The sequence below is a fragment of the Protopterus annectens genome, chromosome 4.part1, assembly GCF_019279795.1.
Source record: "Protopterus annectens isolate FY-2018-M chromosome 4.part1, PAN1.0, whole genome shotgun sequence".
Taxonomy (NCBI): domain Eukaryota; kingdom Metazoa; phylum Chordata; order Ceratodontiformes; family Protopteridae; genus Protopterus; species Protopterus annectens.
Window position 1 is genome coordinate 960,547,930 of NC_056734.1, and position 16,622 is coordinate 960,564,551.

The 16,622-nt window shown below is 38.8% G+C and overlaps 1 protein-coding gene across 2 annotated transcripts in view; it reads left to right on the forward strand.

The window, feature by feature from the left end:
- Positions 1–16,622, forward strand: part of LOC122801135 (solute carrier family 12 member 9-like) — a 1,658,551-nt gene that overhangs the window by 373,539 nt on the left and 1,268,390 nt on the right. For both annotated transcript variants that reach the window (XM_044070675.1, XM_044070674.1), the window contains exon 4: positions 11,436–11,735. In XM_044070675.1, coding sequence (XP_043926610.1) covers positions 11,436–11,735 — 300 coding nt within the window. The remainder of the gene's footprint in view (positions 1–11,435; positions 11,736–16,622) is intronic.

Sequence of the window (16,622 nt, forward strand, 5' to 3'; positions counted from 1 at the left end):
GGCGTCGAGGAAACACTTGCGCTTCAGCCTAGGGGACAGTCATTTCCAGTTCCGTGCACTGCCCTTTGGTCTCACCACAGCCCCCAGGGTGTTCACCAAATGTTTGGCAGTGGTGACTGCTCACCTGAGAAGTCTAGGATTCCAGGTGTTTCCATACCTAGACGACTGGCTCCTAACTGCCACCTCAAGGCATCTACTCTTAAAAACTCTAGCAGCCACTATCTCCCTAGGCAACTCCTTAGGAATCCCCTTCAATTGGACAAAATCCGTATTGCTGCCATCACAGCGTATTCTGTTTATTGGTGCAGAAATAGACTCAAGGCAAATGCGAGTCTATCTTCCTGCGGAAAGGATAGCAATATTGCAGTCTCAGGTTCGGGCGTTACTCCTCAGACATCGCGCTCCAGCGAGAATGGTCCTGCAGCTGTTAGGTTCCATGTCAGCCACCATTCTTCTCTTCCCCTTGGCAAGGTTGCATATGAGGATACTCCAGTGGCTCCTCTCAGTCCAGTGGTCTTATCAAGACCTCCCCCTCAGTCACCACATATTGATCACAGAGACGTGCAAACAGGATCTTCGTTGGTGGCTTCTTTCCTCCAACCTGGATCAGGGGCGACCCTTCGTTCCCCCATCCCCCTCGGCCACGTTGACTACGGACGCCTCCCAGACAGGGTGGGGGGGACATTATCTGGACAGGTCGGTCCAAGGCACGTGGCACTACAACGAGAATCTTCTCCACATCAATATCCTGGAAATGAGGGCGGTGCTTTTAACGTTGCAAGCACTGCACGATCACCTCCCCCAGGGGACGATTGCCATTCAGTCCGACAACATGTCGGTAGTCTGGTACTTGAACAAGCAAGGAGGGACCAGGTCTTACCCCCTTTGCAGAGAGGCCATGAAGGTATGGGATTGGGCGATTGCTACCAAACACTTTCTAGTGGCAACACACATTCCGGGGACATCCAATGTGATAGCCGACAGACTGAGCAGGTCTATTCTCTCCCCTCACGAATGGTCCTTGAATCACAAAGTGGTAACACAGATTTTCACGAGATGGGGAGTTCCATGTTGCGATCTTTTCGCAACTCCCCTCAACGCAAAATGCCAGCAGTTCTTTTCTCTCATTCCAGTTCCGGGGGAGATCCCCAAGGATGCTCTGGTCCAACCTTGGCCCTCCGGTCTGCTGTACGCTTTTCCACCGGTTCCCCTTCTCCCCAAGGTGATTCAGAAGGCGATTCGCTTGGGAAGCAAAATGATTCTAATCGCCCCATACTGGCCTCGTCAAGTTTGGTTCCCCTTTCTTTGCAAGTATGCATGGGACGGTCCGGACGGTCCCTGGTTCCTGGACCAAGTTCCGGACCTCCTGACGCATCAGTCAGGACAGCTACATCAGTCCCTACATTCATTGAAGCTAGCAGCTTGGCTACTCCTCTTCCGACCATAGTTAGGAGCCATTCTTTCGACCCTGAAGTCTTGCATATTTTGTCCTCGGCCCACAAGACTTCTACTAAAAAGATGTATAGCAGTAAATGGAAGAGGTTTGCTATTTGGGCCCAACTCCGAGGATTAGACCCTATGACAGCTTCGGTGTCAGAGGTTCTGAAGTTTTTAACTTCCTTGTTCAACCAGGGTTGTTCGGTATCTACCATCAAAGTTCAATTGGCAGCTATTTCCAATTTTCACGAGAACATAGAACCACCTTTAATAAGCAATAAGTTGTGCAAAGCTTTTATTAAAGGAGCTTGGCTTCTACGGCCCCCTATATCTCATCCCGCACCACCGTGGGACCTTAACGTAGTGTTAGGCGCATTAACTGCACCTCCCTTTGAGCCGGCAGCAACCTGTGACTTGAAATTTCTTTCTTGGAAGACTGCCCTTCTAGTTGCTATCACATCAGCCAGGTGAGTTTCAGAACTTCAAGCCTTATGTGTCAAACCACCATATCTGGTATTTCACAAGGATAGAGTATCTCTCAGACCAAACCCATCCTTTATACCAAAGGTTTGTTCTAACTTTTGTTTGCAACAATCACTGGAATTACCGTTTTTTTTTCCTAAGTATTCAAACAGAGCTGAGTATACCTTTCACAGCTTAGATGTGCACAGACAATTACGTTTCTATTTGGATAGGACACACCAAGCACGAAAATCAGATCAACTGTTTGTGTCTTTTTCGGACAATAAATTGGGCAAAGCCATCACGAAAGTCACTATTGCCAAGTGGATCAGAGACTGTATCAGTCATATTTATCGCATTTTAAATAAAGAGCTTACAATTCCAGTGAAAGCTCATTCTACCAGGGCTATGGCCACTTCGGCAGCCTTTCATTCCAAGCTCTCTATTAATGACATCTGTGCTGCTACTGGTATTCTCTACAAAACTTTATTTCTCAGTACAAATTGGATGTGGCATCTAGGGGTCGAGCTTCCTTCGGTTCCACGGTTCTCCGGACCGTTTTCCAATGAGCCACCCAGGAATTAGGTGCTAGGGACGCTGTCCCATCTGTAGAGAATGTAGGCGAGATAGGATCACATTACATCTTTTAGTTATGTACTTACCATAACTTTAGATGTATGGGATCCATCTCGCCTACATTCCTAATAACCCACCCTCCTTCCCCCTGCCTTGGAGGCCAGAAGAGACCGGACGGTCCGAATACAAATATTTTCCTCTCTTGAAACACCTGGCAATCTTATAACAACAGTCTATGTGTGTGCGCATGTGTGCGGACAAACAAGATCTGGGGAAGCAGTAGTGGTGCAGCTTGGGATATGAGGTAACTCAGCCAATAAGAGACTTCGTTCTATTGTATAGCGTGCCGAGTCGGAGCCGAGGATCGGCTCCGAACCCATCTGTAGAGAATGTAGGCGAGATGGATCCCATACATCTAAAGTTATGGTAAGTACATAACTAAAAGTTATTGGTCTACAGTTTTTAGGATGACTTGCAGATTGTCTTAAGGAGGAGTATAGTTTTTCCTGTTATATTGGTGTCAGTTTGGGATGCACATATAGGTACAGCATCTGGGCCTGGGGTTTTCCATTAAGGCGATTTTCTTAATTTTGTTACAATTTCTCTGTCCATTACTTCATCCCATTTGTTATCCTCTATATTTGAACTCCTTGGGTTTCTTTTAATTTTTCTATCCTTTCAACATATTTATATTTCAGAGTCTTTATAACTATTTCTCAAAAATGTCTCTTTTTTTTGGTGGTGTTTCTATTCATTTTGCTTTTTTCCCCGATTCTCTCGAACTTTTTTTGGGGCATCAATGAATTGCTTATTTTGTACTTATGTTTGTGATTGTATATTTTCTGCTTGTGCTGCATTGTTTGTAGTAATGCATGATAAATCCTGGTCTGTTTTGAAACTGTGCATTGCTTTTACCATGTTGTACCTTTATAGTTTTTTGTTCCATCTTTATTCCTCTAACAGTAACACTTGTCTTAATTGCTTTGCAGTTTTTTTTTTCGATTTGTTGCTTCCATGGTGGAATTTTATTCATTCTGTTATTAATGTAGCTGTACATTAAATGTATCTTGTATAATGTTATGTAATATGAATTTCTCTCTATAGTCCTGCTGACTACATTCATTTATTTTACTAGTCTTTTGGTCTTATTTACTTTCTGTATTCTATTTATTTCATCAGTCTTAAAGTGTTTATCCATCTCTATTAAGTTAAGCAGCTCTTCCCTTAGATCATTTGCTTCTAAACTGAGAGCATCCTTTCTCTCAATTTCCTGTGCAGGTTCTACACAAAGTTCCAGAACATCTTCCTGTGACAAATCCTCTTCAGAGGAATCCCAAATTATCTGCTGCACTTTTATATGGGAATTTATTGACCTATCACTACACAGCATTGCCTGTTTCAGAGTTGCCCCCATCTCCTGCTGCATCCATTACTGTGCAGCTGCAACTGGTATTGATTTCCTATAGAAGGATCCAGAGCATGATCATGTGGCAAGTCTTCAGATTCATAGGTATATACTAGCCTAATGACCACCAGGGTGTTTTATAAGTCTAGCCATGCAACCCAACTGAATTGTGTTCATATGCATCATGGGCATTATGTGGGGGGGAGTATGTTAGTTTGGGCCTTACTGTCTACCAGAGAAATGGAAGGCAGATCCATTGTGAATTTCTGACTTCCATCCATTGGTAAAGGTTGGACTCAAATAGGGTTAGAGATGGATTTTACTTCGTATGGATGGGGAGCCTGTTTCAGAACATGGGGATTCTGAGAACACATCTCACCAAAATATCTTACTTCGCAAGAAAAATGTAAATTCTGGTTATGATGCTGTTCATTTTATGTATGTGAAAAAGGACCATCCAGTGTTGGATCTGCAGATGCCTAGTATGGTCCCTCCTATTCTACCAATGTCTCCTTAGTTTCGAGACTCATTGTTTCATCATGCTGTGACATTACCTTCAATGGATTTTCTCCACTAAATCCTTCATTTCACAGATAATCCATAAACTCGATTTCTGTTTTTTAACTTTTTAACTTCTGCATTATTAATCTTCTACTTTCTCCTTTTTCTATTGTGAATGTTTCCATATCCGGGTGACATTGCCTGAATGTCTCTAAAAATATCTTTGCTGCTTTTTTCATTTTGCCTTTTCTTTTGCATAAATGTTTCACTGTATTGGGTATTTTTCATTCCCATGTCTTTTTTTATACTACTCAAAAAATCTCTGCATTTCATTTATATTTTTTGCAGTTTGCCCTTTTTTTTCCATGTAGCCCAAAGTTTTAATGTTTTTCATGGATCTGTTGTATTGAATGCAAACTTGCATTTGAAACTTTTGACAGTTTTTCTTGTGCAAGAATTTTTCTTTCCTCTAATTTCTCTCTTAATCTTTCTAGCTTCTAAATAGAAATTCTGGGCTCCTTGCATAACGGGACAATACATTAACTTAATACTTTATCCACTGTCATCTTTATAGCTCTCTTTTGCCCTGTTGGTTTTTGTGGGTTATTGCTTTCTTCAATGGGGGGGCATCTTCCTCCTGAGCCAAGCATCATGCCATTACAGGAATGTTTATCTTGAGGATTCTACATTGCAATTTTTTCCAGTCCTGTCACGTGCTTATTCTAGGATCGGGCCCTTTTTTATGCTGGGATCTGTACAGCCTGTTGTCCTTTTTATTTTTTTTTAACAAAGGTCTCTCCATGATGTATACTATATAAAAAGACCGTCTGTATATCAGTGTTGGCTTAGTGAGATTTTATGAAAACAGGATCCACCACATGGAGGTACTCAAAATACTTGAGAATGAATTAATTTCCTGTAATACTACTCATTTTCCTGCTGATTTGAGCATCTGTCCATTTGGACACTCATTCTCCATTTGAGTTTTTTAATGACCTGAAATTGAAAAGATGCATATCATATTTCTACAGATGAAGAGAATATTTTCCTTAAGGTTTTCTGTGTCTGGATCACATTATCCATTCTATGCATTACTGTTTGGGTTGTCTATTGCTCTAAGAATGCTTACAGTGTCTAGCTTCTGTGATAGCCTATTGAGAAGCAAGATATTCACATTTTCCTTATTGAGATGGCTCACTTGTCTGTGTCTGGAATCTCTCACTTGGGTAAGGGATCCCTTACACTGGCTGGGGTTCCAAAGTAACAGAAGTCTTTTCTGACTCTCACAAGACTGCTTTCCTGGGTGTCTCCTTGAACACTCATTTCAAAGAGTTTTCTATCCCCAGGAACAAAAATAAAATCTGTATTTAGATCTATTCCTGAGATTTTAGTAAGGGAATTCATCAGATTTCTAAGTCTGTCATAACTCTTGCATGGCTCCATAGGATAAAGCTCCAGTGGCACCTGAAATCACTGTGTCCCCAGCTTCAGTATCCCTTGACTTTTCATATTCCTAATTTGGAATTTATGAAATTTCTCAGATTCTAGTTCTCTGATCTACTCCCCTCTCCCCACAGGTCTAGCAGAGTCTGTTACAAAAGACACCTCAGACTTTGCTTGGGTAGCAGTGTCAATGGGAATAAAAGTGCAATGTCTTTGGAACAAGACAGGCCAACGCACCTAAATATAAGATGTTAGCTCTTATAAAAACTGTCAACTCTGTTGGTTGCCTGTTATCCAGGACCCCCTACAAGTGTTTACAGACAACATCACAGTGATGATGCACATAAACGAGTAAGGAGAAATCTGATCTTGCCTTCTGTGAAGTCTAGCATATTGCTTTCCAGCGCGACTCAACAGCCATCTTGTGTACCATCAGAGCAGGTGTGTGTGGCAGACGAGATGAGCAGGACCAGGACTGCTGTGATTGGGAACTGAGGGTCTTCCAAGGTTTGATCCATCTGTGGAGAACTTCTCAAATCGATCTTTTTGTCTCCACTTTATACAATCAGTTGGCAAAATTCTGCTCCAGAACTCTGTACAGGAAGGCCTGGAAAACAGATGCTTTTTTCTTTTCCTTGGAAATGAATGTTCTTATGCTTTTCCACCCTTTCCACAAGTATCCAGGGTAATTCTGATGATTCAGAAGAACTCCCCAAGGATCATTGTAGTGATTTCCTTTTGGCGTAGGCAATAGTGGTTCTCACAAACAAAGCATGTTCTAGGAAATTGTAATTTAGTAAGTGGAAGAGGTTTTCTAACTGGTGCCAAGAAAAAAACAGCACCCATTCATGAGTAGTGCTTCTCTGGTTTTACATTATTTGAGTGAGTTACTACTTTATGGGCTGTCTTATTCTTCAAGGTTCATTTGTTGGCCATTTCAGCATGTCTGCCCATGGATCCCTTTCTTTCAGTGTAATCTGATATGAAAATGTTTTTCATTGGGGTGTTCCATATCAAGTTGTTTTGAAAACAAATGGCTTCTCCTTGGGATCTTTGTGTTAGAAAAACACTCTTGCTGCATTTGAACCATTTCATTTTTTTGACAAAAAATTGAGAAAATCAAACATGAAAAGCAGTGTAATTGCCATGACTGGAATTGTAAGCTCTTATAGTGGGTCAACCTGATCTCGTTTTCCACAAAGATAGGAACTCTAGAACTAATCCTTCATTTATGTCTAAGCTAGCCATCTTCCTATCTTTCCAGAACCTAAAAATAAGAGAGGAAAAGCCATACATTGGATGTCCACAGACAACTGCAGTACTATTTTGACATGACAGTCATTCAGAACTTCTCTTCAGCTGTCTGAAGGTAATAAAGGACAACTGGTATCAAAACGGTCCATTTCTCGCATATCTCATGGTATTACTTTGTTATACTCACCACACCAAAACTGTTCTAGGCAGGATGAAGGCTCATTCTACCAAGGTCTTGACTTCATCTATGGCTTTTTGGAAGGGATTGAATTATAGAAGTATTCTGGAAGCAGCAACTTTGTCCTTGGTTTATTATGCTTTGCAAAGGTTGACGAGCTTTGCTAGGACCAGTCTCCAGAGACTCCTGGATCTGGACCCTCATCCTTCACTCCGTCTAACCTGTGGTTATCTACCTGTTTAGATAAGGCTACTGCAGCAGTGATTCCCTATGAAGAATGTAGTATAAATGTGCAAGTAAACTTACCATTAACAGTAGCTGTTCAAATGATCACTCTGCTTCCTCCCTGCAATCAACCTTATTTTTGTATGTTTTATGCCAGGATGTGGACTTCTAGCATTGCCCTTCTCAGATTCAGCCTACCTCTTCTTGTTGGTGTGAAATCTCTGAAGGGCTTGGCACCCAAAACTAACTTTATCTCAACTTAAGCTTACCAGCTGTCTGGGAGTGTGGAAGGTGCCCTGAAGCTTTGGAAGATAGCTGGTTAATATCCCAAGCATATTATAACCTATTTAGCTTAGGCTACTGCAGCAGTGTTCATTTGAACATGTATTGTTATGGTAATTGTGCTATTTATGATCAGACCAAAAATATGAGGCAAAATCCAATAGGGAACCGTTGATAACTTTGCCCTCTGTGTAAACACAACACAGGACCAGGAATTACAGCCTCTTGTATGATTGTGTACATCTTGGATGCCAGCTTGAGACCAAATTAATACATAATGGCCTAGAAATGTATTCCAGTTCCCTGATGACAAACCCACATAGTGCATACTATTGCAGATCCCCAACCATTTTAATTTTATTAAAAAAAATTGACAAAAATTCAAACTGAGTAATACAGTTTAACTTTTGCTCATATGCATTTAGAAAGTTGCAAGAATAACAAACTGTATAGCCTTCAGAAACCATTTGCTAATGTAAAGTCTGACATTCATGTTTAATGGCTGCAATCCACAGCAACTTGTCAGAAAACCATACATTTTATGTGGAACAGAAAAATTGCTGCATAAAGAACCAAAAAGGCAGCATTTTTTAAAGAATTGAATTAATATAACTGCAGGTACTGCATCAACTTGCATTTTCCTAACAAGTATGAATATGTCTGGTAAATCACTGACCGTTGGTAATGCTACTAATTAAGTTTTACAAGGGGCAGGCAAAAATATGAGCCAGAATTGTCATTCTGCAAAGTAAGTGACAACTGACGAGCAGAACTGTATCCTCTGCAATGCTGTATCCCATGCACACACCCAAATACACTTGCCAGGTCCACACATTGAAACAAGAGTTGCATCTATACGCATTTTTCATCCAAACAATAGGTATAAAATGCTGTTAATGACATTATTGACTGGCTGTAATCCTCAGTGATTTAAAAGTATAATCCAAAATTCGGGACTTTCAGGACTGTGCACTACTTTTTGTTAGCGCAGAACTGGAGTGCTTGCCTGCTGTTCTGTTTCAACTGTGATAAGCTCCAGAACTTTATCTCACTGGTTCTTCAGTAGAGCCAATTAATGAAATCAGAGCCATCTTGCATCATAGTGGAAGAACAGAGGATGAGAAGACTTGAGGGTTGCCGGTGGCAGATTATGCTGTTTGCATCAGTGACATGGTGTGTTGGACTCTTGTCACAGAACAGTTGCATAAGGAAGTTTTGTTTTATGATACATTGAGAAATCCTGACATTCCTGTTTTATGTAACTGACAATGCCATATGAGAGGACTAACCACCAAAATGGTTAGATCGCCCTTCTGTGAACTGAGGGTATTACCTGGCGATAGTTTCAGTGTACTGTTCTTGGATGAATCGACTGGCTTTATCCCAGTCGAGTAAACGACTGCAGTGTTTGTACTTTACTGGTTTTAATAACTGCAGCACAGTACTAGCATGCTGTATTTACAAATGCATGTCAGTAGATACTTATTTGAAGTAAGGTAAAAAAAAGGGGAGGGGGCGTCTCGAGTCATAGCAGTTTTCATGTAGCACTGATTGGTAGTACTGGCTGTAGGTTAGCTGATCATGTAGTTCTAGCTTTTGCTCATCAGATTTCATGTTCTCCATAATAGCTGTGTCATATGTCATTGCAATGGCTGCCATGTATAGTGGAATGATACTGGGCCACAGTCTTTGTCTGACTATCTTTTGAGTATTATGCATTAGTTTTGTGGGTACCACTCATCCATTTGCTGTGGATTTCTGAATCATTGCACAAAGTCCTTCCAACTTCCTGTGAGAGTTAGATGAGGGACTGCATCTAACCCTCTACGCACATCATACACTAATTGCTCCTGAGCAAGAGACTACTACTGCACTGCCCACCCCTTTAATCAGATAAGCCTTCATCTCCTCTGTGACGCCAGTGCACTGGCCCAGCAATCAAGGAGCCTCAATCCTCACCACTAACACCAGTGAGGAGCGTCCATATAGGGAAAGGATAATAAATGCACACACAAAGTACAATTTCTCTCGAGCACACAGAGATTAGTCAGGTGGGGTTTCTCCTTTTCTCTCCAGGTCCCTAATAAGACTCCCCACTGGCACAGCTATAGGGTCCAGATCTCAGCCTAGTGGACATGCTAAAACCTCCAACACCCTCTCTGTCCAACCAGTGCTTCATCTCCCTGCCCAAGTTGCTGACACACACACACTTTGAGATGAGTTATAAACAATAACACAGACACTCCTGGGGAAGGCTGCCACAGGTTCTCCAGCTGTGCTCCTTTTCTGATCAGTCTAATAGCTAGTACCAGCTGCCACCACCCACTAATATCAGCTACTCAAAGGCCCTTCTAAAAGGGTGTCCAATTATTACTGTGCAATATTATTATCCAAATGGTAAGTGTGACTGAACAGTTGAGGCTTATTAGAGTGACTTGGTACAGTATCACTATATACATGCAATGTACTCTAGAGCTTAAATTAACTCTGCATAAAACAGCCACTTGAAAGGTTTAAAAATATTTAATAATAAAAACACAAGACAATACTTCTTACTATACAGTGCTAGTCAAGAGTTCAGAGATTACAGAGAAATATTTAAAATAATACAGTAGAAAAGTTCTGACATCACAGAAAAATAAACTAGTCTAATCTTCCTATTTCCTAGCTATATCTAAGAGAAAACACAGTTCTAAAATAAACTTAAATAAAGAGCAAGACAGTGCTGGTGACATTGGATGTTCTAAAGACAAATGCTCTGAGCTCTCTGATTCTCTCTGTAAATTGATAACAGAGTTGCTTCACATGACATAATTCTTCACACTGCTCTTGTGTTCCCAGGCTAACAGAAACGACACTTGTATTCTTTACACCTGGTCAGAAACCAGAGTAATAAAGGGCATTTATACATGCAAATTCTAGACCTTAACTCTGGTCTTAAAACAAGCAGGATGCCTCTCTCTAGACATATTGGCTCAGAATTTTGACATCAGACGGTCATAAAAATGCTTGACTTAGCTTTCTTACAGCAGAGTGCACTGTTACATTTTTGCAGTTCATTATCCAATGCAGTCTTTTCACATTTAAGAGAACAAGCCTGTAGCTTACATTAATATGTACAAATGACAGAATTATCTACAGAATTCTATTTGACGAGGCTGGCAGCCTGTACCTATCTTCACATCCTCTTTTGATGTTGTGCAGTAAAAATTCAATCTTCTGGTCAATCATTGCAGTGATCTTTAAATGCATATGTGACTTTATAGGTTCCCTGCTGTAGTAGGCTGCATTCCTCCTCATGGGTGTCTGCATCACTCTTTGGTGCTCTGCATGCAGTAATGCATTTCTCTCCTTCAGCCAGAAAAGAGGGACCAGCCTGCTCAGTCTTTGCTAGCTTATCTGTAACTGTGTGATCTGCATACGTATGTCTCTGCTTAGATTGTACAGTATCTTTTGAATGGGCAGTGCCTTATTCATTTGTGAGGATTGGGGAAAAAAGTAATGCTTTGAAGTAGTGAATTCAAGGTGTGTCTATTTCAACATTGATAAGTAATGTACGTTACCAATTAACTTGTAGTACTCAATACATAACATTACCAAAAAAATAATTCTAATGTCAAGTATGTTTATTTCCCCTAGAATTCAGTGCTAAATGTCTGAAATCTTTTGCAGGTCGTAATGCATGGGCTCCAGGACATGTCTTGCCATCCAGCTATTGGTATGATTTCCTGTATGGCACAGTCATTCTTCTGATATGCTTGCTGGTGTGTTTGGTTGGTGCCAACATCTACGCTAAAGCAACATTTATCATCTTTGTCATTGTCTCTTCAGTGCTTTTAATTGTCTTTATCAGCTTCTTTGTTGTGAAGGAAATGTCTGTTCCAATCACATACTATGAAGGAAATGTCACAATAATGGTAAATGGTACTTTCACCGGGTTCAAGTATACAACACTTAAAGACAATCTCTCACGTAAGTATTACTTTTATTATAAGATAAAGAAGTATTTGTTCATGCTGAGCACTGGTTTGTACAGCACTAGTAATGTAACAGTATGATGCGCTAGTATAATGGGATGGCAGCAGATCTGAAGTAATAGTGTTGAGTGTGAGTGAGATACTTTGTGGGCACTAGAAGTAATACAATCTGTGGGTGCTGTATTAAATTGAGTTGCACACAGATTAATTTACCATATGAAGGTTGTTTTAAGTCTTTTGTGATGATGAAGTGCTCCTTGTGCCAGAGAAGTGCTCCTATGGTCCCCAGTAGTGAAAAACTATAGCCAAATCAAAGCAACAGTAATATTTCACCTGATTTTTTTTTTGTTTCTAATTGAATTTCATTTGGTGTACTATTTGGTGGAAAAGCAGCATACACCAACATGGGCTTGATTATTTTACAAGTTGTGTTCTGTGATGTGATGGTGAGAAGAAAAATATAAGCAAAGCTGTGTAGCCAATATGGCTGAGAGCAGCAACTGGTGAAAGCTTTGTGACTGAAACCTTTTCTCTGGCAAAATATAATCAAAAAATTAAAAAAGGAGATACTTGTTAAATTTATTCAATTTTAGTAAGAAAAAAAGATTTATAGCCTTCAAGTTGTTCAAAAGCTGTAACCTTCCTGTCAGAATGTTAACTGCTTGTGTGAGAGAAGAGACTTCAACATGAGCCACTCGATGGTATACAGGAGTCGAGTTTAAAAGGCATCCAGTCAGTAAGATGTATTAAAATAGACAAACTGGATGCCAAAACAGAACGTTTCAAAGTGCACAAATCAGCAGTATGGAAGCTTTAAATTATCATGCAGGAAGAATAACTGAAAGTGAGTCTAAAACTGAATTTATTTTAAAGTAAAATAACTGTCTCATAGATAAAGATGATTTGGAAAATAAACTTAACATTAGAATTTATGGTGTACTTAAAGTATGAGTGAGACAATATAAAATAAACTTAACCTGGCTACATAAAACATGAAGTAAATCTGAAACTTACCTTTTGAATTGAAAGGGCACATAGATCTCTATGATCATCCTCGAACAATTCATCACCACTTTCATTTAAACTTAAGTTTGTCTAGCTTCAAATAAGATCAAATTAAAAACAGCATGGTCCAGCCCACCTATAAAATAGGTAGTCATATTTGGCACTCATTACTTTACGGCAGTAATCATTAAAAGAATGTCCTGCTTAACACTGATTAAGGAACTTAAAGCACAATGTTAAAGTCACTTTCTTTCCTGCAAAGATCGAATTATTTCTTTCTGAAGGAACTAAGATATTTGACACTCTGGAAGAGGCATCCACTTTATTAAAAAATAAAATACTTGATACTGAAAAAATGGATTGGAACAGTATATACCTCAAGAGACTGAGAGCTGAATTTTTGAAAAACTGCTTCTAAGATTAAAAAGCTTAAAAAATATTTATTGACATTTGTATACCGGGAAAGTCCACTGAGTCTAAAAACTCATTTTCAGTGTAGGCCCAGGGAGAAGAGTTCCATTTACACATCCATATGTCGATACACATGCAGCAATATACATATTTTTTTTTTAGTTCTATGGCCTATATGATTTTCTAAAGATTAATATAACGTGCACATCCAAAAAGTATACAAGACAATACATATACAGCAACATGTAAAGTTTCAATACAAATGCATAGAGAAAAGTCTCTTTACAGTTTAATGTCCTATATGATTTCTAAATATTAATAATATAGTGTGGAAAGATTTGCATAACTTATTTATAGTTGGAATTGTGAATATTTACACAAATTGTGTTGCATGTCAGCACAGTGGTCCTTTATATCTAGATAATGAGATTATGAGCAAGATATACAGTTAAGATCATAATTGTAGGAAACATTTTATAGACCTTGATAGGAGGTGCACTCTCTTTTTGATGTGATGGACATAGCTTAAGGTGGTTTACAGTTTTGGATTTACTGCAAAAGTGATATTTTGAAGTGAGTTTAAAGTTTTTTTAAAGAATCCAATTGTGTGATAGAGGTAGGTAGGGAGTTCTTATCATAGATATGGAATACGAGTACAGGCTTTATCCTGCCCTTTTATTGGGTTTTGAAACCATTAGTTGTTTATTAGTGGATTGAAGGTTTCTGGGGGGTATAGGAGTGTAAGAAACAGAGGGGAGCAGTAATCTTTGTATATTAGCTTATGAGCTAATGTTAGTTGGGTGTAATGAAAGAAATGTGGGAATTCAAGCCAGTTCAATTCTTTAATGGCTAGAGAATGGTGCGTTTTATATGGTAGTCCAGTGGCGAATTTTGCTATTTTATGGTAGCATGATTGTAGTTTGTTGCTTAGGGATGTATGTAGATTTGTAAAAATGGGGGAACTGTATAGAGGGGATGGAAGTAGGAGGGTGTTTGCCAGCTTTATTTTTGTAGGTTTGTCCATATTTGCCTAATTTAGTGTGTTTTTTAATAGTGCTTAGAATGTTTCTCACAGGATAGCTTGTCATCATTGATGGTACCTAGTAATTTTGCTGACTTCAGTATTTTTATTTTTGTCATGCTTTGGGAGTACATTATAAAGTCATGTGGAGGTGGTTTTGATGAGAACAATAATAGCTTGGATTTTTTAGGATTTAGAAGTGCATCACCTAGCCAAGCTTCTGTGTTTGTAAAGGCAATTTGTTATTTTTTTGGAGGTCAGAGAATTTATTGGAAGAGGATATAATAGAATTAGCCTATTGGATGATTGAACTTTGAGAGGAGACTAAATAAAGATCATTTATGAATACATTAAATAACAAAGGTCCCAGAATTGATCCTTGTGGAAGGCCTGTTTAATTGAGTATATATTCAGATTGTTTATTTTACCATTTTAACTGATTGTTGTCAGAGAGAGAACCAGGTAAGGGAATGTTGGGAGCATCCTAGAGCTGCAAGTCATTGAATTAATTCAGTATACAATACTGTGTTGAATGCTTTGGACAAGTCTAGTAGAAGTACTGATGTTTGTAGACCTGTGTCCAAAGCCTTGTTAACAACATTAGTAAAGGACAGAAGGGCTGTTACAGTACTATGTCCAGGTCAAAAGCCATGTTGGATATGGGCAAGGAGGTAGTTATTGTGGAGGTGTTTTACTAGCTGACTTTGTATACATTTTTCTAGTATTTTAGATAATGGGGACAGGATGGAGATGGGATGATACTTGGTTAAGTCGTTTGTGGTTCTGCCTTTGTGCAAAGGGGTTACAGTGGACGTTTTCCTGATTTGTGGGATTATGGCCTTGGAGATGGCTCTATTAATTAGAATAGTGAACTGGGTAGGCTGTTGCTTGTAATTTAAAAGAATTATTGAATAAAAAAAAGTTTAAAATCAATGTATTCTGATGCCATGGGGGAAGAGAGTAGGATCTTACAGCTGTGGAAGATGTTCAGTCTGTCATATGGTTCAAAATTTAGATGGTACAAAGATTAATGGCAGACTATATAGGGCTAATGAATACTAAAACTGTGATAGTTGTGTGATTTACATCATAGGATGTAACTGTGACCCTATTTTTTGGTACATTGGTCAAACTACGAGGAAGGTTAAAGTGCGTATTATGGAACATTTAGGGGATGTGAGAAAGAAAAAACCTGAAGGTCCAGTAGCCATGTACTTCTTGTCAAAACACAAAGGGTTAGAAAACAATTTATTTTTCAGCATTCTTGCATGTCCCACATCTTTAGGTGGTAATTTTAAACATCAGTTGAACAGACTGGAAAGTTGTATGATTATTAATTTTCACACTTTACATCCCCAGGGAATGAATTTGGAAAATAATTTAAATATTTAATGCAGCTTAGTAATACATTTGAATTAAAGTTAATAAAGGTTGCAAAATTAAGCTTAAAAGAACGTACAATAATTTGTTAGGAACTTGCATTTAGTGTTTAAATTAATATTTGTATTTATATTGAATGCATTTAATTTTATGTGAAAATGTGTGAATGTAAGTTTTTGTATGTATGTGTATGTATGTATGCATATATCTATTTGCATATGCATGTGTGTGTATGTGTGTGTGTATATATATATATATATATATGTTTGTATATTTATATATTAACGGCGATATTCATCTGTATAACAGAAGTATTACAGTTGTATGTATATATTTCTATGAATGAATTTGTATTTAACAGGGATATTGTTTACAGGTTGAACAGCATTCCTTTTCAGTGTGTTAGCTATATAAAAAAAAAAAAAAAGGTTTTGTGGTGAAGTATTCACTTAAGGATGTAATTAATGTAGAATGGATGTAATAAAGAACTGTATGTCCTGTCAGTGGATTTCCTTGTCCTTTTTTTGATGTGGTTTGAAAATATATCCTGTTTATGTCTGGACAGTTCTAATTACTGCATTCATTTGTTTTGCCCGACTTCTGACTTTTTGGGTTTTATTGACCTTCTGCAATCTATTTCTCATTGATCTTAGTATAGCTGTCCATGTCTTTTAAATCGAGCGACTCTTCTCTTTGCTCATTTTCTTCCAAACTGACGGCACATCCCTTGTTTTCCATTTCCTGTGGGCGTTCTATAGAACGTTCTGTAGTATTATCCTGTGGCACCTTCTCCTCATTTTCATCCTGTGCCATCTGTTGCTCCATCATATGGGAACTCGCTGGTCTATCACTCCTCAATTTTAACAGCACCAGAGTTTCCACCGTTTCCTGTTCATTTCCTTGCTGTCTAGCTTCAAGTGAATGTTGACACTGATTTCCTGTGGAAGGCTCCAAAATATCTTGATATGGTACCTGACCAATTGCTTCCTTTTCAACTTATTTTCCCTTAATTTGGATATCCATTACACTAGCTTGTTGTGGTGCTTTCTGAATTAAATTTTCTAC